This window comes from Pipra filicauda, unplaced genomic scaffold, assembly GCF_003945595.2.
Source record: "Pipra filicauda isolate LSUMZ 115617 unplaced genomic scaffold, ASM394559v2 scaffold336_size1087642_pilon, whole genome shotgun sequence".
Lineage (NCBI taxonomy): Eukaryota > Metazoa > Chordata > Aves > Passeriformes > Pipridae > Pipra > Pipra filicauda.
In genome coordinates this window covers 300001-319786 of record NW_024104461.1, presented here as the reverse complement: position 1 = coordinate 319786, position 19786 = coordinate 300001, and the positions used below count along the sequence as shown (strand labels likewise).

Sequence of the window (19786 nt, the reverse complement as noted above, 5' to 3'; positions counted from 1 at the left end):
GACATGGGATGCTTCGTGTGCACACTGCCCTTGACCATCTCTGTGTGACAGTTCCTAGTCTGGTGAGTTGTTGCTCGTGGGAAGCCTCTTTCCTGCTGCTGATGTTTTGGTATCTGTCTGGGCAGACGATTGCCACAGATTTGCAGGATTTCCTCCATAATGAGCCAGCTGCTCCTGAGAGCAGGAATGGTGCCAATCCACAGTGCTGTGCCCTCGCTTGCCCGTGGTTTGCAGGTTTTAGCTGAAGATGGGAGGTGAAGCCTTGCCCACCCTGCTCCCAGCACAGGGGACAGCCCCCCCCCCCTGCAGTTGTCCCTGCCCTGCTGCAACCCTGGCGTGGCTGGGACAGGAGCTACTCAGCTGGGAAGGAGCCAAATGATGTCCAAATCCCTGCCTGACTGCGAGGAACAGCCAGGGAAGTTGGCAGCTGGTGGATGGGCCTGGCTATGCCACGGTCTGGAAGCCATGGGGAGACATCTTGAAGCCTCCTGATCCAGGTGGGCACAATCCAGGATCCTCTGGGTATTTGGGGTTTTAATAGATGCTCTTCCTGTGCACTTACTAAGGCAGGGAGAGCTCTACCTCCGGGTCAGATCAGTGTCACTCTCCCCCTGCCCTGTGCTCCTCACGCCATCCAGCACCACACCCCGGGGATACGCTGTGGTGTCCATAGGGATGCTCCATGTGCACGGATGCAGGCCCCCAGCACGGTCCTAAGGAGAAGGATTCCCCCTCCCCATGCTCCCCCCAGCTCCTCAGACGCAGGCAGGACACGAGCACACCCAGCACCAGCTACAGCCCGTTTAATCTTGCAGCCTTGGCTCACAACTCAGCGTCGAGGATGCTCTTCCCACATGGCAACATCCCCTGGACCTCGTGTCCCCCCAGGCCACGTGCTGCACTCTGGACTCCTCCCCAGAGCTGGCTGTATCCCAACAGCATTTTAGGAGCCTCTGGAAGAAGAACCCAGCACGCCCTTGGGGGAAGTCAGGGGTGGAAAATGGTGCTGTGAACCCCCAGCCCTGCCTGGAGCATCCCCCCCTGCCCAGGGTGCAGGCAGGAGCCATCCCAGGGGACAGACACAGCTCCAGGTGTGGGGGACACAGGGGATGCACAGCCATAACCAGGGGTTTCGGGGGGCACCTCGCTCTGTTTTTGGGGAGCTGCCTGGTCCCTGTCCTGCACTGCTCTGCTCCCCTTGCACCAGGGCACCGTCCTGCCGGGGCGGTGGCAGGGCTGGTGGACACATCCTCAGGGGACAAGGGGACAGCATACCTCCCTTGTGTCCCCGAGGGACTCGCTCCCTCTGCCTAATAAGTGGTCCCAGTTGGGTCCTTCTGGCACTGGGGGCTGCCCGTGCCCCCGCCCTGGTCCCCGCGGGGGTTCCCAGACATCTCAGCCAGGGCCTCGGCCATGGCCCTGCGCACAGCCTCGGTCAGCTCGGGGACATCCTCGGGGCTCAGGCCCCGTGTTTCCACCTTGGGCAGGATTTGGATGGTGCACGTGCCTAGGAGAGAAGGGAAAGGCCAGGAATGCTGTTAAAGGAATCACCAGGAACCACCTTCACCATCAGCTGCCTCCCCACACCTCAGTGTCCCACGAAGAGACCCCCCTGTTGCCTCCTCACCACTGCCAGCCCTGCCTTCTGGCACGGGAATTCTTGTCCATCACTTACCAGAGGTGAACTTCTTCTCCTTGGAGCTGAAGAAGTCCCAGTATGGGGAGATTACAATGGGGAAGATGGGAACCTAAAGGACACGGAGGGTCAGGGGTGCCTTTCAAACAGACCCCCTCCCCAGGTGGGACTCCAGCTCCTGCGGTGCCCCAGGCCTCAGCAGGTCCCTGTCCCACCCTGGGTCCTGCACAGCACAGTGCCTGTCCCAGGGGACCAAAAAGACTTCCATCCCACTGTCCCAGAGTGCACCTCCACCCCGCTCCATCCAGAAGGGGCGGATCATGGAATCATTTAGGTTGGAAAAGACCTCCAAGACCATCGAGTCCAACCCTTGACTGAACATAAGGATATTCCCTCACCTGAGCCTGCACAGCCAGGTGGAAAGCCCCACGCTTGAAGGGCAGCATGGATTTGTTCTGGTTCCTGGTGCCTTCGGGGAAAACCCACACTCGGAGCTGCACAGGACAGGGAGAGACATGAGACTGGACCACAGCCAGGGCACCTCAGTCCTCCACTCACCCCCTTTAACCCCACGGGTGTTTCCCCCCCAGTCCCCCCCTCCTGCCAGCCCCCCTCACGTTTTCACGCCACATGGTCCGGGCTGTCTGGGAGATGACATCGATGGCAGCGTCTCGTCTGTGGCGGTCGATGAAGATGATGCCACTGAGCCAACAGGCCCAGCCCACAGTGCCCATGTACAACAGCTCCTTCTTGGCAATGGGCACACAGCGCTCAGGAATGACCTCTGCCATGCCTGGAGGAGGGATGGCAGAGCTGTTGAAATACCTTCCCAAACCCAGATTATCTGAGGCAGAAAAATCAGCTTGGAAAATCCTTCACTGCTTGGAAATTTAACTCCCAGGTTGGACAAAGCAGCTGAATACCAGGAACATATTTTGCAGCGCAGCCACCCCATCCCTGAGGGGTTGTCCTAGTTAGGACAGCTGAGACCAGTTCACCATGATATGGGTGTAACCCAAAACTGTGTATCCTATAGCCTTCCATGCCATTTCCCAGAAGCTGTTATCAATAGAGCATTTACACCCTCTGCCCAGAGCACCCCTGACTCCTCAGGCTATAAACTGGGCGTTAAGAGGCCTTCGAGATAGGAAGATGTTCCTGTCCTCACACCCTTCTATGGAATTCCCTGCTCTGAGGGAAGGACTGAGCATTCCTGCCTGAACTGGAGAATATATAAAATTGGAATTTTGGAACCTTTTTTACCACTCGTGGGATCCAGAGGAGGACTGCAATCACCACTCTCAACCAGACTGCAACCACCACTCTCAACCAGACTGCAATCACCACTCTCAACCAGACTGCAATCACCACTCTCAACCAGACTGCAATCATCACTCTTGACCAGACTGCACCAGCACTCTCACCAACAGGTTTTCCCCTCTCCTTTTCCTTTGGACTCAGGGGGCCCAAAGAACACCACTCTGTTCATGCCCCAGGGTGCTGGGTTATACATTTGGGTTTTGTGGGTTAAAATCAATTGTTTGTCTGTATAATTGTACTTATTGTATTATTTTATTAAATTGTTATTCTGATTTATAATCTCTCTTTTGAGTTCATTTCCCCTACTGGTTTACCTTTAAACCAGCACAGGGGTGATTACTGCAGAGAGGAACCCTCCAGAGGGGACAAATTAGATCAGTGGACAGACAGATTATTTAGTCATTTACACCCTAATATAGCACCAGGTTGGATTTTTTTTAAAACTTGATTTAAAGGACTTTAAGTCGTGCCCAATGGCTTCCAGAACAACCCAGCCCCGTGGCTGTGGTGACCTGGCATCATCTCCTGTTGTCCCAGCCCTCTCTCTGCAGCACACCCCTGTCCCACTAGCTCTTCTGGGCTAAGCCCACCACACTTCCCTGCACAAATCCTGGGATTTGTGACCTCACTGGGACCCCCCAAAGCAAGCCTGGACCCCCCCCCCTCCCCAGCACCCCAAAGGCTGCCCATGCAGGGATGGGCACACCCCCCTCTCCCTTGCACGTACCCACGAGGTCAAGGGAAGCTTGGTGGTTGCAAACTATCACATAGGGCTCCTTGCTGTTGAGGTGCTCTGTGCCCCTCACCTGCAGCTTGATGCCACAGAAGCGTTTGAGGGGCAGGATCGCGGCGCGCAGGAGCCTGTGGAGAGAACCCGTGTGGGGAGCGGATCTGCACAGCCCCCAGGGAGCAGGAGGGGCCAGCCTGGCCTTGGTCTGCTGCCCTGGTGGATCTGTGTTCAGTCTTGGGAATGCTTTGCTTTTCCCAGCAAAATTTATAGCCTGTATAACTCCTAACTAACCCTCTACCCACCCTCAAGGTGAGGCCTCGGTGTCTCAGTGGCAGAGTCTGCCCTGCAGTTGCTGAGGAAGGACAGGGACCAGCACAAGCTGGTGGGAGAGGAAAAACAGGCTTTGTGGTGTCCAGAGATGATGGGAAAGCAAAAAGAGAAGAGGAGGAGAGGAGGGAGAGGGAGGGAGGGAGAGGGGAAGAGGGAGAAGGAGGGGGAGAGAGGGGGAGAGAGAGAAGAGGGAGATGGGATGGAATGATCACATCCCAGTGAGGACAGCTGCCTCTGGCCAGGTGAGCTTGACCTGGAGGCTCCCCCAGGTGCCCAGCTGGATCTGTGTGTGGGCTGGAAGCCCAGAGCCCAGCACTGCACATACCCAAAGCCAGAGGAGCTGGACCACAACCAAGAGGTGCTGAGATGCAGATGGATGAGCACTGGAGAGGGACGTGCAGAGGGACAGTTTTGAGACAGACAGGTCCACAGAGATGTGGATGACTCCAGGGCAGCACTGCAGGGACCAAGATTTGTGATGCAGGTGGAGTAGGAGAGGGCAGGGAAGGGAAAACCAGACCAGATACATTCCTTAGAGGAAATCACAAATAGCTTCACCGGACCTGCAGTGTCGGGAAGAGGTGGAGGTTTCATTTGTGTGGCATCACACAGTGATGTCACATCCAGAGAGGGCTGGACAGGAAGGGTAAGATTGGGATGGCAGTGAAAGGTGATGCTCAGTATGAGAATAATGAGTGGAATGGAGGGAGGAGGGAGCAACAGGGATTACAGCACCACAATGGAGGTAAAAAGCTGGGCACTCTCCAATCCTCAGCACAAAGAGCACCTGTGCCAGGGTCCACATACCTGGCAGTGACTGCTCCCAGGGAGCCCATGGGGAACAGGGAAAGGGCTCAGCACCAGGTAGCGGGGAGAAGTCTGGGAGGAGAGAGTAGAGGCAGGCAGAGAGGGAGCGGGAGGCACGATGCTTAGAGGGTCCGTGGAACCAGAAGACCACCCAGCCCTGCAGGCTCAGAGATCCCTGTGTCTGCAGAGAAGCAGTGCCCCAAAGCCACGACTAATGACAGGAATGCACTCCCAGCCGGAGGCTTTGGGATTTGGAGGAGAGGGAGCTGGGCGTGCTGCTCCGGTGGAGTTTGGTGTTGGTGGGACAAGATAAGGCAGAGTGAGTCACCCCCGTGTCACTCGGGGATTCGCCCTGAGCCGGAAGCGTTGGCAGCGGGGCTGGAGGAGCCCTGGATGGGGTGTGTGTGTGTGTGTGTGTGTGTGTGTGTGTGTGTGTGCACAGCATTCCTGCACATTCCTTGGCCGTATTGATCACCATAACTGGTCTACTCTGGCCTCCAACCGGGAGGTCTGCAGACACACCATCTATAACGCAGCTGTTTCCTCTGAGAGCGCAGCAGGATCACCCTTGAGGAGAAAAGGCAACGCAGAAGGAATTGTGCCTTGCAGAATTTACCACCTAAGGAGTCCTTCTGCTGTGCCTTTTGTAACCAGACGTGTCTATCTCATATTGGCCTCTTTAGCCACCAGCGTGCTTGTGACAAACGTGGGGAGGGCCCTTCCCAAATCCTCGTTCACGAAGCCTGGCCTGATGATGATGATGATGATGATGATGTGTGCACAGCATTCCTGCACAGAAAGGACCAGGCAGAGAGGCTGCACGACACGCTGATAACATCAGACCTTTGACCACACTCCTGCTGAGGGCCACAGTCCATCAGCACAGTTCCGTGATGGCTCGAGCTCAGCGAATACCTCAAGCTCGGGTATTTTTCACTCTGACATAATTATATCTCTGCTGGTATGTTATCATGCCCAGGAATCCAGCAACGGGATTGCAACACCCTTAGAAGCAACCAGATCTTCCTCTCGTGTTGCACAGCGACGTTATCTCGGCTGCCACCACCCCTGAGCACAGTGACAGCATGAGGACACAACTCATCGGGGCATGGCTGTGTCACTCCTGGCAGCTGATGGCACCGAGACACCCCAAAACCACAGAACCATCGAATGGTTTGGGCTGGAAGGAGCCTTAAAAACCAGCCATTGCCACCCTCTGCCATGGGCAGGGACACCTTCCACCAGCCCAGGTTGCTCCAAGCCCCGTCCAACCTGGCCTTGGACACTTCCAGGGCTGGGGCAGCCACAGCTTCTCTGGGCAACCTGTGCCAGGGCCTCACCAGCCTTTGCCAAAGCATCATCCCTGAGGTTCCCACAGGGCAAGACCTGGCTGCAGTGCCAGGGAGACAGCGCTGGATGTGTGTTTGCACCCTGCTAACGACGGTACCTCCAGCCTTTGCCAACCCCCCCTGTCACCCACCCAACTGATGACCCCAGTGTTGCCATCAAAAATGATCTGATTTACTTTCCTTCTTGCCCCAGGGACCTCAAGTCCCAGTCCAGCTGACCACCTCCATCGTGGTGTAACCCTCCCTGGGCATGGCCAGCACCTCTCCACCACCCCACAAGGTGCAGAGACACCTTCACTGCTAGATGGACACGACCACAGCCCTCGCCACAGCCCCAGGGCCCAACCACCAGCTGTGACGCAGCTCCGGGTACAGCCAGGGCAGGAGAGAGTGTGTCCACGAAACCACAGGAGCTCCTCCACCTCAGCCAAGCCCAGCCATCTCCACACCATCTCCACACTCCCAAGGCCGTACTCACTTCATGTTCTCCACGGAGCGTCCCCGAAGAGCCGCGAAGGGGGACAGGATGGTGGCCATGGCCACGAGCCAGCAGTGGAAAAAGGCCACCTTGCAGAAGTAGTGGAAGGTGGTGTTGTACCTGTACAGCAGCAGCCCTGCCAAGGGCAGGAGCAGCAGCAGCCCATGGAGCAGGACCACCTCCATGGTGCTGCCCCTGGCCAGAGGGTGCTGGGGAGCTCAGTCCTCGTCCCCGGGAGGAGGGCGAGTGGCGCCGGGGACGCCGAGGAGCGTGGCAGGTGACTCAGGTGTCTCAGTGTGTGGGTGTTTGGGGCTGGTCCAGGGGAAGGTACTGTGTGTATCTCACCCTGTGCACAGGCCTGGGGATGGACCAGCTCCCATGGGATGCAGGGCACCCCACCGAGGGTGGAGAGTGGAGTGAGTCAGCGCCGGGACCCTGAGTCACCCCCGGTGTCACCCTGGGTAAGTGCCCTCCCGGGCTATCAAAAGCCATTGCGGTGACTCAAAATTGATGTGATCAGATCTGTCACCCACAAAAGTGTCCATGATCTGGGAATCTCTCCTGTCCAACCCTGGGAAAGGGGGTCTCAGCTGGTAGGGACAGCAAGAGCTGGTCCTGGTCCATGCCCATCACCCCAGCAAGGCCTGTCACAGTTACCTGCTGGCACCTGCTGATCCCCAAACCTCACCCTGCAGAGTATCAGATTATTGGAAGATACCTCCCCAACTGGGACAACATCAGGCACGTGGTGCCAGTGCTTCCCACCTCTCTTCTTCCCCCAGTTTGGGAAGAGGAGCCCCTGGGCCCTTTCCCTCCCATCTGCCACCAATGGCCCAGCAATGCCTCAGAGGGCTGAGCTCTGCTGCCCCCTGCTCCCACCCCAGGCTGGAGGAGATGCCAGCCCTTGCCCAGAGGAGATGCCAGCCCTCGCCCCAGTTGGCAGCCAGGGGCTGCATTGCATTGGATGTGTTCACAGGTACAATTAGCACCACAGGGCTGTAATTAGCCTCTCCTTCTGCTCTCTTGCCCTCGCACTGGGCACACAGGATCCAGGCCAGCTCTGGGCTGCCCTGTGGAAACTCCAGTCTTGCTTTCAGAAATCAAGTGCTTGTCACTGCTCAGATAACTGTGGCCTGGTCTCAGCCACCAGCAGCACCTCCCAGCCTGGTGGGTCCATGGCCCAAACCACAGAACCATAAAATCACAGAACCACAGGATGGTTTGGGTCGGAAGGGACTTTAAAAGTCATCTCAGTCCAACCTCCTGCCATGGACAGGGACACCTTCCACTAGCCCAAGTTGCAACTGGAGAGTGCCCCAGTTTGACCAGTGACCCAGAGAGGGCCACCATGGTGTTGCAATCCCCATTGCTTCACCCTCCCATTTCTCTCATTATTCTCATATTAAAGCTAAGACTGGGTCGTGTCTTGAGCCCACCCTTCCTGTCCACCCCATTCCAGGTGACTCCTCACCTCCTTCTTCTCTTTTTGTCTCTGTCTGGAAACCTCTGTGCACCAGCCTGGTTTCCCACCAAACTCAGCTTTGCTTTTGGATGTCTCCCTTCCCTTCTGCTCTGCCCAGCCAGTCCTGCCACCTCCCAGAGGGTTCCCAGCTGGAGGAGTTGGGCTTTCATGCTGCAACCCAACGTGACCCTCCTGCTCCACATTTGGGGGCTTCTCGTCCAGCTTCAGCAGGAGCCAGGCTGGGGAAGATCTGCCTGTCCCAGAGCACAGGGAGGATAAAGTCTCCCTTCCACCCCAGAGGAGGGGCAGGGCAATCCTCGTGCCCAGTGGGGGCACCAGGAGGGGATTTAAGGTGCAGCTGCTCTTCTGCATCCTCTGAGCTCCAGAGGACCACCAGCCCTGAGGTCTCCTGCCAGGAACTCTTCTCTTGGGGATGGTGTCAGAAGCAGGGCTGTCACCCCAAAGTGGGGTTGGGGAGGTAGCAGAGGCAGGGAACATCTTCCTGCACCCAAAACACATCTCTCCCCACTTCCTCCAGCTTCCTGGTGAGCAGAGGGGACACTGAACCCTGGGAAACTCCATGATCTCCCTTTTTCAGGCTTTCCCACCACGAGTGAGCTGCAGGGCAGATCCAACTCTCCCTGCACTCACAAAATGTTCTGAGTTGGAATATGATCCACAAGGATCATCGAGTCCAACTTTTAACACTGCACAGGACATTCCCAAGAGTCACACCAGGAACATCCCACTCTGCTTCCCATCTCCAACCCCCAGCACCCCCCCACACCACACCAGCACCCACACCAGGCACTGATTTATCCCCCCTGGGTACAAGAGGCTCTGCACCCCCCTCACCCTCCAGCCTCGAGGGAGCCCCACATTCAGGCACAAAGCCATCAGCCCATGTAATTACAGATGCTTAATTAGTGACAGCAGGGGCTTTCTTAACAAAGCAAATTAATTACAGGCAATGTGCTGCATTGAGATCTGAAGGGACCAATGAAGACTGGGACCATCTGGGCTGGGAACATCTCCCCTCTCCCCACCCACCAGGACACAGCACAGCCCGTGCAGTCCTCATGGATGCAGAGATTGGGATCAGGATGTCACCTGGGGTTGGGTGACAGGCTTTGTGACACCCCTGCCTCGAGGTGGCTCAGGGGGAGGAAACCACCCCAAACTGATGGGTATCCTGAAGCACCCATCCAGGATCTTCTGGGATCACAGGCTGGGATGTGCCAGAGGAACCACGTTGGGAAGCACGGAGCTCACAGCCTCTCCTGGAGCTCACAGCCTCTCCTCCAGCACGCTGTAGTACTCTGTGGGGAAAGGGAGGAGCTGGAGGATGTGCAAGGGATGTCCCGCCCTGGGATCGGATGGATACAGGGAGCAGGGAGGGCTCAGCCTCGGTGGGGGCTGCCTGGCTGATCAAAGCCAGGGAAGATGTTCCTCGTTGAGGGACATGGGGAGAACGTGTCCTTACCTGCTGCTGGCGGGACGTTGGGTCCCACTGTCCCCGTGGCACTGGGGGGTGGAGGAGGGGGCACTGCACTGCTGGAGGGGAGCAAGGACAAGTGAATGTTGCATTGATGTTCCCCCTCGTGTCCCAGCTTGGGCTGGAAGTCCTGTTCCACCGGGGACCAGGCGGCATAAAGCCCCCCCTCGTTACTCACCCCTCATCCTCAGCCAACGAGCCCAGGAACCGCACGGCCCCCGGACCCCGATCCCGCCCCGGGTCCAGCCACGGCGGGACGGGAACAGGACCCGGGTAGGGGATGTAGTGATGGTGGAAAACCACTGCCTCCTCCTCCTCCTCCTCCTCCTCAGTCTGCAAAGGCATCGCCAGCGCCTGTGGGGAAGAACAAAAGGCAGGGCCGTGCCAGCTCCTCGTGCCCCTGGGCCCCTGCTCCCGCAGCACCAGCCAGGCAGTTCCCACGGAGCCACGCTTGGCTGCTCCCAGGGTCCAGCTGGGTGGGCTCGGCCCCCCACAAAGCCCCACGGTCAGCCAGCGTGGGGACCCGGCTGCTGGGGACGGGGGGGTGGCAGCCCCACAGATGGGACCTCAAAATGCTGCTGGAAGAGCCCTTTTGATCCAGCCACAGCAGGGTCCAGTCTGGGCCAGCACTGCACTGGCGGGCACTGGGAGGGCAGGGAGGGGGTGGATGCCTAGAGGTGCCAGCTGGCAGCGAGCACAGCAGCTGCCCAGAGCCCAGCTCCCACCCCTGTCCAGAAAGCACCATTGTTTCCCCCCGAGGAGATGAAATGTTTAATGTGATTTTAGTTCGAGGCGAACTTTAAAATGACAGCCCTTGCAGAGCCATCCTTGCCTGCTGAGCACACAGGGAGGGTCCTGGCTCTTCCCAGCTGGGCTAAAACCACCTCCCAGCAGCCTGGATGTGACCTGTGCTGGCAGAGCTGGGGGTCAAACCAGCACAGAGAGCTCCAAAACCACAGGGGGCTGCAGAGCCTGCACTGAGCTGGGCTGAGACCACCCAGCTTCTGCACCCGGAGGAGTCCCATGCTGTGCCAGAGTGGGACATGGTCATTCCGTTCTCCTGAGCAGCCCTGGAAAGGTCCCTTTGCCCACCTCTTTGCCCCCTTGGTCCCTTTGCCCATCCAGCACCCCTGGCCCCTACCTGGGCAGTGGCTGGGCCAAAGCCGAAGGACGTCAGTGCCGACACAGCCAGGCTGTTCATCAGCACCTGGTGCATTTGGGAGCTTTGAATCATCATCAACTCGATTAAATCTGCCAGAATGTGGAGGGTTCTGCGTCAGAGAGGGATCAGAGCAAGGGCAGGAGAAGCACAGCCATGGGATGGGGCGGCACCGAGGCTCATCCTCGTTCCCAAGCAGCGGGAGCGAAGCCAGACTTCCCCCGCCCCAATCTGGAAGGCCCACGCGGCATTTAAAAATTCTTTTGCTCAGATGAAGCTTCAAAATAGCCATATTTCAGCCTTTTCTTCTTTGCAAATGTGATTAAACATCTGGTCTGGCTCGCTGGAGGCTGATTAGTGGTGCTGGAGGCATCAGACTTTCCACCCGCTCGGAGGAGAACTGCTCCGGCTCTGGCAGCGAGCCATGGCTTGGCAAAGCCTCTGCCTTGGCACCAGCTGGCAGAGCTGGTGTCCTTGGGGTGGCAGGGCATGGGAGCACACCCAGGTCAGCTCTGCTTTGTGCCATGTCACACACAGGATGCTCAGAAACCCCCGGGGGAGGCAGGAGCTGGGGTGGGACCACGGGGATGATCCCCAGGGCCCCCATCTCCATTCCTGGGAGCTGGGTCTGGGAGAAGAGCAGGTTGGGGGTGTTTGGGGCCTCCCCAGCCCCTGCCTGGCTCCACACCAGGATCTGGGACCCAGAGCAGCCGTGCATGTGCAGATCAGCATCCCAGTCCCCTTGGCTGAGTTTCCCCTTGGCTGAGGCCAGTCCGACTGCAGAGGACACACACAGTCTGGGTCTGCATCCCCAACAGAACATACCCATTTGATGCAGGTGGGAAATTCCCCTGGAAAATACCTGTGAAGCTGCCAGAGGGGCTCCCCCTGAGATCCTGCTGGCTTTGTGCACGAGACCTGCCCAGAGAAGCTGTGGCTGCCCCATCCCTGGAAGTCTGGACAGGGCTCAGAGCAACCTGATCTGGTGGAAGGTGTCTCTGCCCATGGCAGAGGGTTGGAACTGGATGAGCTTCAAGGTGCCTTCCAAACCAAACCATTCTGGAATTCCATGATTCCGTGACCTGTGAGTCCCTGTTAGTTGGAGTCTGGGTAAAAAAAAGGGTTTGGGCATCCCTGTGCCCCACGTGCCAGATCCCCAAATGCTTCAGAACTGCAGGGATGGGCTCCCAGGACACCCATGAGGTGAGTGGCCCTTCAGCAAGGAGCATCCCAGCACAGCCTGGGAGGTGGCCAGAGCTGGAGCTGGGAGGAAGGAGTGGGCCAGTAGCCAGGCATTGAACCAGGGGGGAAGGACATGAAGTTCTGGCAGCTCTGAATGGATCCCACCCACGCCCAGGGCTCTGAGGGGCTGGGCTGGGTCTCTGTTTTCTTTCCACACCAATTTTCAGCATCATCTTTCCTCCATGGATTTTTAAGGACAATTCAACCTTCCTCCTCCCCACAACGCTGCACAGCTTTGTCCACAGCCTGTACTCAGAGCCCACAAGCCCCCCTGTCTCTGCTCCCCCAGCCCTGGGTGGCACAAGGTTGGGAGAAATCCCTACAGACAGTTGCACATCCTGCCTGCACATCCCACGGGCTGCCACATGTCCCAGCTTGTTCCCATTTGGTCCCATCTCACATGGCCATGGAGCCCCTGTCACCCTGGCTGTCCCTGGTGATGCTACCCATGCCCTCATGAAATGGGGCTTTGGACAAAAGAAGCAGATGAATTAAAAACAAACAACAAAACTCAAACCAAACCAAAACCAAAAACCCAAACCCCAAACAAACAAACAAACAAAACCCCAAAGCCCCAAAAATGTTCCCTGGGAGCACCCCTGGTGTGGCCAAAGCCAGCCCAGACTTCAAGTTTGGTAAAACCCCCCAAAAGCCCCTCCCATGGGGCCAAGCAGCCGTCCAAGGGTGGTGTGGCTGTTCCTGAGAGGCTACAGAGGGTGGGCACAGCCCCCCTGCCTGCCCCGCGCCCAGAAAAGGCTGGAAAAAGAGAAGAGGATGAAGCTAAGCTGGGTTTGGCGCTGACCTCTGCGACCTCTCCCATCACGCACCTCCCCGGACGGGCGGGGGTCCCGCGGGGGGGGCCAGGACAGCCCCGGGCCCTGGAAGCTGCTGGAGGATCATCACGGGCTGCTGGGACACCGGCACGGCTCCCTGGGGACATCGCAGGGATCGGAGCTGGAAGGGAGGAGGGGAAGGAAAACCCCAGGAATGTCCGCTCCGGGTTTAACTGAGTGCCCTGTCAGTGGGGCAGCCGGGGAGGAGACGGGACAGGGGCTGGTGGGAGGGAGCGGAGGGGACAGGAGCAGGGAGCAGGGAGCAGGGAGCAGGGAGGGGAGCTGCTCCCGGGGGGAAGGGGGTGGGAGCGTCGGAGGAGGGGGTCCCTTCCTCTGACCCCCGTCTTTCCAGGGGCGCAGCCCTGCAAACGTGGGTGAACGGCACCCCTGGAGAGTCCCCACCTTTGGGGACACGTCCCTGCGCAGGGATGGCCTTCCCGGCTCTAAAGGGAGCAGGGAGGCGTTTTGTACCGAGCAGCTTTGCTGCCCCACAGCCCTCAGTGCCCCCCCAAAATCCCGACCCCAGCCCCTCTCTCCTCCCGCCTCATTCCATTTCCCACCCCCTATCCCGTAAATCCAGAGGCAGAACTGCTCTCCGGGGCTTACGCTGTGTGGGATGAAGTAGGTCCCTGCTGGGGGGTCCCCCCGGGCCCCGTGAGGGTCTCCTGCTGCCCCCCTTTCCATGGCTCAGGCGATGGGGGGGGCGGATCCGCAGCAGGAGCCGGGATCGTTGCCACGGCTGCTGGGGAGAAACAAACCCGGAGGCTTGGCCGGGCAAGGAATGTCCCCGGGCTGGTTTTCCCCGCAGCGTATCCCCAGGAAAGGTCCTTTCCAGCGCTGGCAAAAGCACCCGGAGGGGCCGGGAGGCACCTGCAGCTTGTCCCCGTGGGGCTGAGCCGTGTCCCTGACCCTGGGGGAGCCCCGGGAGGGGAGAGCAAACCCGGCGAGGTGTTTCTGCAGGGAATGGTGGGAGATGGGTCTGGCTGAGTCTGGGGCAGGTGTGGGTGTCAGAATGGGGTTGGCTCTTCCAGGATGTGCAGTGCCTGCTGTCTGATGGAGACACCCCTGCCCGTCTGTCTCTGTTGGTGGAGGGAGAAGATCCTTCCAAGCCACGGGATGTCCCCTCATAGGTCCTCAGAAACATCCCCCTGTGCACAACCAAGGCACAGTGGCCCAGGATGTCCCTCAGCCTCAGTCTGGTCCCCAAGATGTCCATGGCACAGTTCCAGGTGCCCTGGGTCTGTCTCCCAACCTTCTGAACCACTCCCCCAGGGATGCAATGACCAACCAGCACATCCCCCCATGGAAATCCCAGCAAGGCCTGGCGTGAGCACAAACCAGTGGCACCAGAGCATGGCTCCAGCCTGCTGCTCTCCCCTGCCACCAGTCCCTCCCAGGATCCTGCCAGGGGGATTTGTGTCCAGCAGACCACAACCAGCTCAGGTTTTCCATTTATCTCCCCTTTGCAGAGAGCTCTGCATGTCCCAGCTCATCCCAGGGAAACGCTGTGGCTGGGAATGGTGGGTCTGTGGGAAATATTTAATCCCCAGCAAACCCTTTGCAGTGAAAAACCACTTTTCCCCCTCCAAGAGCCCAGCTGATCCCAACCCCGCCGGCCTCAGGTATCTCTCCCCCACCTCCACCAGCTGCATTTCCGTGGCTGCCCCTCTGGGGGATTATTTCCATGGATATTGCATCCAAAATCTGCCCTGCACCAGGAGCGCAGATCTGGGAACTTTTCCCGGGAACTCAGCCTGCAGCCAGCCCTGCTCAGCAAGCAGGGACAGATCTCTCCAAAAACTCTTGTTCTGCCCCAGAATGGCACCGAGACCCCCCAAGTGCCAGGGGAGGAGCTCTCCAAGGGCCTCAGCCCCCAACCATTGGCTCCAGTCGGGCTATTTTCTGCTTGATTAGATTTTTCTCTGTGTTCCTAATTTTTCCAAACCCCTCTGGATTGTTTTTCTGCCTTTTGTTCTAACTCCCAAATTCCAATTATTTGCACATTTAATTACTGTGCTGATTCCTCCTCGTTTCTGGCAGAGCCTGATGAGCAGAGCCCGACTGTCAGTCCTGCTCTTATCTGGGGGAGGGATTCAAGCACCAGGATGAGGGGAGAGGGTCTAAGGAAACCTTGTGCCAGAGGGGGACGTGAGGGGTGGCAGGAGACCTGCTTGGAATGTCCTCAGCCCTCCCATGGCAGTCTGAGCCCCTCTGGAAGTGTTATGGTCTGCCCTCCTGCATGGGAGAGGAGAAGGGGAAGGGAGAAGGAGAAGGAGAGGGAAAGAGAAGGAAAGAGAAGGAAGGAGAAGGGAAGGAGAAGAGAAGGAAGGAAGGAGAAAGAGAAAGAGAGAGAAAGAGAAAAAGAGACAAAGAAAGAGAGAAAGAGAAAAAGAGAGAGAAAGAGAGAGAAAGAGAAAGAAGAAAGAGAAAGAGAGGAAGAAATGAAGAAAGAAAAAGAAAGAAACAGAAAGAAAGAAAGAGAAAAGAAAGACAAAGAAAGAAAAGAAAGAAAAAAGAAAGAAAGAAGAAAAGAAAAAAGAAAGAAAAGAAGGAAGAAAGAAAAAGAAAGAAAAGAAGGAAGGATGAGCAGGAGGATCAACAGCCAGATGGGTGCTGAGTGCCATGATAGGCACTGGCCAGGAAAGCAGAGTCTGGGCACAGAGAAATGCAAGTGTGAGGCCTGTGGGCTGGGGACAAAGGCAACTGTGGCTGTGCTGTCCCCAGGACACTGCCCAGAGACACCTTTTATAGGCAGAAATGATCCTCCAGCTGGAGGTACCAGCTCTTCTCACCAAGGAGGGGGGGTGAGGACCCTCATGAGCCAACTCACCTACACTGGGGAGAGGTGACAGCCCAGGGTCAGTTTATATTCCCCACCTTGGAGTGTTTGGTGATGGCACATCAGCCATCCACATGTACATCCTAGGAAAGCAGGGCCCAGGAGGGATCAGAGGAGTTTACAGTTCTGGTGGGGATGGACCCCCCCGTCCCCAGTAAGAGCCACCTTGCCAAACCCAACTCCCAGGATGAGACTTGTGCCAAGAGACACCCTGAGGGTGCTCAGCAGATGATTTTGTTGGCAGCCCTCCTTTTGGAAGCTCTCGAGCCCTTCTCTTCCTGTAACTCTGGGATTCCTTGTTCTGGAAACCCTCACCCTCAAACCCAGAACTGGGATCTCAGCCCTGTGCCCTGGTTAGGCAGAGCTTGAGTTCCATCACAAGCTTTGCTTTGGACCAGGAATTTTGCCTTTCAGGACCAAGGCAGTGGCCCTGAAACAGGGTCAGGCTCCTGGGGACCAGGAGGGACAGGGACCCTCTGCCAACCCCTTGGCCATGAACGTCTGCACCGTGTGGGTGCTGCACCAGGCACCTGGAGCAGGGACAGCGGGGTCCAGCCCCTCCGTGCTCTCTCTGCACGGATCTCTGCTGGCAGAGCAAGCAGGAGACACTGAGCATGGACAAACTTTGCCAAATTAGCCAAGCAGGGGCAGCCAGGGCACGGGAGCCAGTCATCAGGCCGGGCTCAGCAGGATGGTGATGCATCGAGCCGGGATGAGCTGTGCTCTGATACGGCCCGGCAGCAATGACACCCTGAGCTGCCCTCGATAACACATCCCTTGTGCCACTTCCCTTCCCTGGAAACAAACTGGAGCCAGAGAGATTCCCAAAATGAGGAAACACCGGCAGGAGTCAGCAGCCTTGCCTAAGACTCGTGGAGGATGAAGTAAACACCGCTGAGGCAACACATCCCCCTGTAATCCCTGCTGGCTCCAGAGGGGGATCAGAAACCAGTCCAAAACCAGTTTGTCATTGCACACCAGGACAAGCCCAGGATGTGGAGTGGCAGTTTGGCAGCTGTCCCCCATCACACTGTCACTCACAGCCACTTGGGCACACATCTCTGGAGATGCTCTGTGGGTCCAGGACTGTGAGTGAGTTTAAGCTTCTCATTTTGAAAGGTAACTACAAAAAATACCACTTTCCTTTTCTAGGAGATCTCATGCTGCTGGTACTTTGAGACCCATCATCCAGTCGCTGTGGTCTCCTCGTCATCCAAATCACCCCTCACAGACCCTTTCCTGCCACAGAGCCCAAAACCAGGGAAGAGGTTGTTGGTGCAGGGTGGGGACACCCTACTTTGCTGCAAGGTGGGATGGAGGCAACACAACACGATTAGTAATTTCCAGCCCTTGGTAAATGAGCATTTGGCACTTGCAAAAAAAGATTCTTGTCAGTGACTTCCTTTGCTTTGGAAACGGCTGAGTCATCCCTAATTCCCGACACACACCAGCAGTGATTCCAGTGCTGGAGGAGGATTAATGGGAGCACCCGTGGCTGGAGGGCAGCCTCTGGGGAGATTCCCTGGGGATTTGGCAGGGACACAGTTGCTGCCGTGTGCCACCCACAGCCCTCCATGGCTGTGCTGCCACACCAAAGCCACGTGCCCGAGGCAAATCCTCCCATCCTGTCCCCTCTGGCCACTCACCACCATCCCCCTCACCGTCATATGGGTGGATACAACCACCCTATATGGGAGCACCGTGTGCTGGTCCAGTTGGGGATCCCAGAGGGGGCTGCAGGGTCCTGGGCTGGCCAGGATTTGCAATCAAGTGAGTTCATCCTTGTTTATTTTCCACTTGCTGCTGCAAAAGGGAACAATGGCCCTAAAACCGGCAGGGCTGGGCAGGTCACCCCGCCCCAGGAAGGAGGTCAAGCCACCATTGTCTTGCCCCAGCTCTTCCTCGCTGGAGGAAGGGCAGGAGCAGCTCAGGAAGGTGTGGGTGGTTGGGCATGACCTGAGGGATCCCCATGGCTCTCCACTGGACAAATGCTTCCTGGGGAAAGGGGACAGCAATGCACATCCCACCGAGAGGTTTTGCCAACCTCCCCTGGCCTTTCCCTCCACAGGGACCAGACCTGCCACTCCAAAACCGGGGACACTCCCTCCAGTCCATTTGCCACCAGGTGGCACCAAATTAAGTGGCCTTGTGGGGACACATTGGGTCACCCCCAAACCAGACCCCATCCCCCGTCACTCTCTGCCCAAGCCCGTGGGGCGAAGCCAACTGGGGCACAGGGTTATTTGCAGCAGGGGTTTTGTTTAATTTGGTTCTCGGCACCCCTCCCACGTGTTCATATGCTTTGGAAAAGTAAATGGTTACGTTTGGGTGTTTACATTCTAGCGGAACCATTAGATGCTAATGAGCCTGGGCGGGCCGGCAGCCTTTTGTGTCAACTTAACCGCGGGCTGAGAGCAGAGTGGGCCACTCCTAATCATGGCAAACGAGGCCTTTGAAATGTTAAGGGCCCCGTTCTTTTATCTGCATTTTTTTTAGGGTTATTTAATTTGCATGGCAAACCCTGTTGAGGTCTTTGAATGGCAGAGCAACAGCAGCGTTGGTTCATTGGCTTCGTGTCTCCCGACGGAGGGAGCAGTTATTGGGAGCTGCTGCCTCCTTAAGAAATGGTAATGATGTTGCATTACTAAAATTAGCAGCAGAAGTGGTTCTCCCTCCTCCCACCCCAGTACTAAGTGCAGTGAAGCCCCCCCAGCCCTCTGCCCTTCAGCACTGAGGCCGAAGGGGCATTTTCAGTCCCTTCTTTAACCATCACCCTCACCCGAGTTGTGTCAGTGAGGAGGATTTTGGGTGGTCTAGGGGTGCAAGGTTGGTTCTTTATTCCCAAGACATTATCACAGTGTCTTCCCTGCACTCCTGTGTTTCCTCCTCCTTCCTTCACCTCTCCTGCCCTCTCTGCTTTGTCAGTAGAATCATTAAAATGGTGATGTTTGAGTCAAAATTCCCCTTGCTGGAGGGGCTGGGGCTTTCTAGCAGGGAGAATTACATATATATATTTATTTTTCCTATATGCAATTTATATATTATATATATTTATATATTTTATACAGACTTTTATATCTTTTTTTACATAAGGGGAAGAGCTCAGGTGATGGTTGGGGGGCCATATCTGGCCCCAAGGGCAGCTGGGAGGGATACAGGGAGGCAGCACTGGGTGTTCTGTGCTCAGGGAGGTGTGTGTCCATGCCAGGCTGTTCCCGTTCCCGGGATCCCCCAGCACCCCCTTGCTCTGTTCTGGTTTGGCACTGAGGTTCCAGAACCCGTCATCCACCAAACCACCAAACTCACAAGCTCAGCCAAGATCCAAAGTCTCCATTGGGGCAGAGTTCAGGTTATTTTGCAGAGGTGTGGGTGGCTGCTGGACACCCAGTGCCCACCCTGGGCCTTTCTGGGCCTTTCTGGGCAGGGGGGTTGTTTTGGGGAGGGATTTGGGGGTGCTCCAGGGAGGAGAGGCAGGAGCTGAGCGAGCAGGCAGGGTGGTGAAGGGGACAGGGATGGGCAGCACTGCCTGTCACTGGGGCCAGCAGAGCCTCCTGCCACCCTGGGGGAGGGCTTGAAGGAGCCCCACTGCCCCCATGCCATGGGCACAGATGTGTCCAGGCAGGCACACATGTGTCAGGGCATGTGTTTGCACACGTGTGTGCACAGCCCCAGGTCACAACATCTCCTGTGGGGTCCCCACCTTCCTCCACTCCCAGGTGTGGAGCTGCCCGGGGTGCAGCGTGACCCTCGGGGTGCCCCCTGCACCCCGTCCCAGCTGCACCCCCACTTCCCACAGCCTTTAGCCAGCAGTTTTCCAGCCCTGCAGCATCCCAGGAGCAGGTGAGAGGGGTCCCTGTGCCCGCTGTGCATCCCCCTGGGCCCAGCTGGGAGCAGGTAAGGCGGTGCTTGGGGGCACAGCAGTGGCCAGGCTGGGCAGTGCCAGGCTGGGGGGTCCCTCCCGAGCTGCTCCTCTGTCCAACCCTCTGCGTGGGGAGGGGGAGCGGAGGGTGGAGCCTCCATATTCCAGATGCAGGAGCTGTGACACTCAGGCTCGCAGAGGAACAGAGCCCGTCGGCACTCGGGGACAGCCAGAGCCGGGGGGACAC

General features: G+C 57.5%; 3 protein-coding genes across 5 annotated transcripts in view; 1 reads left to right on the top strand and 2 right to left on the bottom strand.

Annotated features, from left to right (window-relative positions):
- Positions 1-786: 786 nt before the first annotated feature.
- On the bottom strand, positions 787-8810 carry LOC113983088 (1-acyl-sn-glycerol-3-phosphate acyltransferase alpha-like). Its single transcript, XM_027711868.2, has 6 exons — positions 6651-8810; positions 3684-3817; positions 2254-2429; positions 2035-2130; positions 1676-1748; positions 787-1507 (listed from the first exon to the last, which is right to left on the bottom strand). Exons 1-6 carry the CDS (start codon positions 6833-6835, stop codon positions 1311-1313), a joined length of 861 nt encoding a protein of 286 aa, XP_027567669.1. The 5' UTR covers positions 6836-8810; the 3' UTR covers positions 787-1310.
- Positions 8811-8992: 182 nt separating this feature from the next.
- PRR29 (proline rich 29) lies at positions 8993-13548 on the bottom strand. 3 transcript variants are annotated; one of them, XM_027711915.2, is made up of 6 exons: positions 13448-13548; positions 12836-12962; positions 10749-10858; positions 9786-9961; positions 9596-9666; positions 8993-9431 (listed from the first exon to the last, which is right to left on the bottom strand). In XM_027711915.2, the coding sequence occupies exons 1-6, from the start codon at positions 13523-13525 to the stop codon at positions 9400-9402; spliced, it is 594 nt and encodes a 197-aa protein (XP_027567716.1). In that variant the 5' UTR covers positions 13526-13548; the 3' UTR covers positions 8993-9399. The 3 variants fall into 3 exon arrangements, with proteins under 3 accessions (XP_027567716.1, XP_027567717.1, XP_027567719.1); XM_027711916.2 differs by having other exon boundaries at positions 9596-9663; XM_027711918.2 differs by having other exon boundaries at positions 12836-12938.
- A 6192-nt stretch (positions 13549-19740) lies between these two features.
- The window catches only part of LOC113996139 (vasoactive intestinal polypeptide receptor 1-like), a 13752-nt gene continuing 13706 nt past the window's right edge, over positions 19741-19786 (top strand). The window contains exon 1 of the mRNA XM_039384043.1: positions 19741-19786. This exon is cut by the window's right edge and continues 301 nt beyond it. The gene's annotated coding sequence lies outside the window, so the exon portion shown is untranslated.